The following is a 3486-nucleotide window of genomic DNA, read 5'->3' as shown; positions in this document are numbered from 1 at the left end:
GGCCCCATGTTGCATGGATCTGTACACAATTCCTGGAAGCTGAAAACATCCAAGTTCTAGCATGGCCAGCATACTCACCGGACATGTCACCCATTGAGCATGTTTGGGATGCTCAATGGGTGACACATCTGGTGAGTTTGCTGGCCATGTCACCCATTGAGCATGTTTGGGATGCTCTGGATCGGCGTATACGACAGCGTGTTCCAGTTCCTGCCAATATCCAGCAACTTAGCACAGTCATTGAAGAGGAGTGGACCAACATTCCACAGGCCACAATCAACAACCTGATCAACTCTATGCGAAGGAGATGTGTTGCACTGCGTGAGGCAAATGGTAGTCACACCAGCTACTGACTGGTTTTCAATAATCATGCTGTCTAATCAGCATCTTGATATGCCACACCTGTGAGGTGGATGGGTTATTTCGGCAAATGAGAAGTGCTCACTAACACAGATTTAGACAGATTTGTGAACAATATTTGAGAGAAATAGGCCTTTTGTGTACATAGAAAAAGTCTTAGATCTTTGAGTTCAGCTCATGAAAAATGGGGGCAAAAACAAAAGTGTTGCGTTTATAATTTTGTTCAGTATAGTCTGGTTAAAATTTCTCAATGGTAGTGTAAAACAACATCATTTTTACCCTGTCAAAAACAGCTCTTTTCAGAGCAAGCTGTTTTCTTGCATGCTGCTTTAAATGCAAATGAGCTCTGCTTACCCCGCCCCTCTCTTCCGAGCCGGTAAACTTTAGCCGCATTCATCGTGAAACTTGCTAACTAGCACATTATTAGGAAAGGTGATTTGTCGCGTCCAGTGTACTAGACAGACTTTAGCTTTTGCGGTGCAGACACGGTGCTACTCACCTATCGAGAAGAAACAAAGCAACCTCCAATCCAATCCAATCCAGTCCAATCGCAGGCCTTCCGCTCCTTGAGTTCTCTCCAGCACTGGAAAGCTGATCCAATATTTACACGGGTCCTACTTATTGCCTTAAGCCTTCTTTTGTTCCGCAGACATTTTCCTCTTTTGTTTTTTATCCGCCATCTCTATCTTTCTGTCGCTCGGCTCGGCTAATGTCCGTCCTGTACACTGAACGCACTCTCCTCCACATCATGAGTAGATACGCCCCTTACTGCTGATTGGCTACAAATTTGTTTTGCTATTCGGCCCAAATCAGTTTTCTAAAGCGTTTTTGAAAAATCGCTTACCCCATCGTTAAGCGGCTCAGATGTCGGGAGTAAATGACGATTGCTATGTTCATTATTTCATCCAATAACAGAACACCTCAATCGCTTAGGAGTCATTCTTGTCTACATCTGCTCCGGCGGTGAAACAATGGTGGACTGATGACAGTTCACTCAGGGCAGGTCTGAGGTAAGACACCAGTCCAGTCTGTGCTGAAACACTACTGTCAATCAAACAATCGTGGGAGGGGCCTGTCTGTGTGATGTCACACAGACAGGCATCTGAGATCGGCTCGATTTGAGAAAGGGGAATGATTTAACGAGATTTTTAAAAAAACACTGGGTGGATCTTTATCATTACAGGGTGGTTGTGTACACACACTGCCAACACACATTTCTGTTCAAACAGCTTGTAAAAGTGCATGTGGCATCCGATGACCCCTTTTTTAAAATTTTTTTATTTATACATCATCTGAAAGCTGAATAAATAAGCTTTCCATCGATGTATGGTTTGTTAGGATAATATTTGGACAAGATACAACTGGAATCCGAGGGTGCAAAAAAAAAAATCTAAATATTGACAATCGCCTTTAAAGTTTTCCAAATTAAGTCCTTAGCAATGCATATTAATCAAAAATTATGTTTTGATATATTTTCGGAAGGAAATTTACAAAATATCTTCATGGAACTTGATCTTTACTTAATATCCTAATGATTTTTTACATAAAAGAAAAATCAATAATTTTGAGCCATACAATGTATTGTTGACTATTATTGTTACAAATATACCCATGCTACTTATGACTGGTTTTTTGGTCCAGGGTCACATATATCAAAATAGAAAAGTTATTTTAAATGTAATAAATTGTGTTAATATTTCACAAATGATGAAATATGAATGAAAAATATGTAGGAGTTTAAGTGGCAACTGTGGTCACATTATGGTTTTATAGTCGTTACCTCAGCAGTTTCCTCAGATGTCCTGTAAGTGTGGAGAAACCCAGATAGAGCTCTCTCAGTTCAGTCAGTTTGCTCATCAGCTCACCCAGAACTCCCATGAGGCCCTCATCCTCCAGACCCAACCTGTGAACATTAAAAGCCTGTGCAGGAAACGTGAGCGAGCGCAGCTGTGGGAACTTCAGCTGGGAGAGCAGTACCTCAATATGTGGAGCCTCCAGATGTACATTGTGCACCACTTCCAGCTTCTGCAGGCCATGTGATTCCACCAGCTTCAGAAGGTAAAAGAGGTTCCTGAGGCTCAGCGAGTCCACACGCAGACCTACAAAGTTCAGTTTTAATGGGCAGTGTCTGCGCAGCAACAGAGCCTGAGCCACCACCTCATAGTTCCGTCCAGTAACAAATGCATCCAAGCGCACATCTACCTCCACATCAAACGCTGATGGTGCTGCTTGGTCGGCCTGCATGGCCACCATAGTCTCGTAGCACATGCGGGTAAGCAGCTCGGTTCTTGCCCAACGGCCAAGAGTCCGTCTGCAGGGACAGACCTGGTGTTCTATGTCTTGCAGACCGATTAGATCCACCACACGTAACATTTTTGCATACGTGCTTGGAGCTTGAAGCACATAGTCCCTCAGACCTGTGAGAATGGCCTCCAGACAGAGCCTGCAGGTGCGGGATGTGAGATCATCTGGACAGTCCACGGTCCTGCCCAATAGTTTGCGCAAGTTGATCTCTGTCAGAGGCCACGTCTGGACCAAGTCGTGGAGCATTGTGGCCTCCTCATGCAGATAACTGGCTTTGAAGAGGATTGGGTAGAGATCGTAAGACAAGCAATGGAGGTTCTTACACGCATTTGGGCCGGTTTGAACAAAGCCCTCGGCTGCTAGGAACTTCAAGCTCTTCATGGCTGTGTTTGTCAGCTCCCAAGATCAAGGAATCTTCTTAGAGCTGTCAGCCTTTAGGAGATATGGAGTGTTTCTTCTGCTCTCTTTCAACCAACATATACATGTGCGTCAACCCAAGAACAGAAGAGTGCTGAGCGAGAGCATGAGGAGGGAGATAGTTGAGAGGGGGTTAGTTTATTTATAGAAGCAGCTGTCTCATATACTCTCATAACTAACAGGCAGAGGTTAAAAAGCATTTAGATTTTGGACGGCTGGAAAGAAAAAAAGAGCACTCTTACCTAGTTTACCTTACCTTAGTTTGATTGCAGCATATAATCATTGCAACGATTTGTATCGTGAAAAGCGCTATACAAATCAACTTGAATTTAATTGAATTACCTGTGACCATCAATGGTTACATTCTGTGGCTGTAGAAAAAATCTGGCATTTTCTGGGTCAACC

General features: G+C 43.5%; 1 protein-coding gene across 2 annotated transcripts in view; it reads right to left on the bottom strand.

Moving 5' to 3' along the window:
- lrrc14b (leucine rich repeat containing 14B) overlaps window positions 1-3153 on the bottom strand; it is a 6067-nt gene extending 2914 nt beyond the window's left edge. For both annotated transcript variants that reach the window (XM_016281437.1, XM_016281438.1), the window contains exon 1: window positions 2141-3153. In XM_016281437.1, coding sequence (XP_016136923.1) covers window positions 2141-3045 — 905 coding nt within the window. In that variant the 5' untranslated portion in view covers window positions 3046-3153. The remainder of the gene's footprint in view (window positions 1-2140) is intronic.
- Window positions 3154-3486: the final 333 nt, after the last annotated feature.

Source organism: Sinocyclocheilus grahami, unplaced genomic scaffold, assembly GCF_001515645.1.
Source record: "Sinocyclocheilus grahami isolate Dianchi unplaced genomic scaffold, SAMN03320097.WGS_v1.1 scaffold149.1, whole genome shotgun sequence".
Lineage (NCBI taxonomy): Eukaryota > Metazoa > Chordata > Actinopteri > Cypriniformes > Cyprinidae > Sinocyclocheilus > Sinocyclocheilus grahami.
Note: the sequence above shows the minus strand (reverse complement) of the source record. Positions and strands in the feature narration are given on the sequence as shown.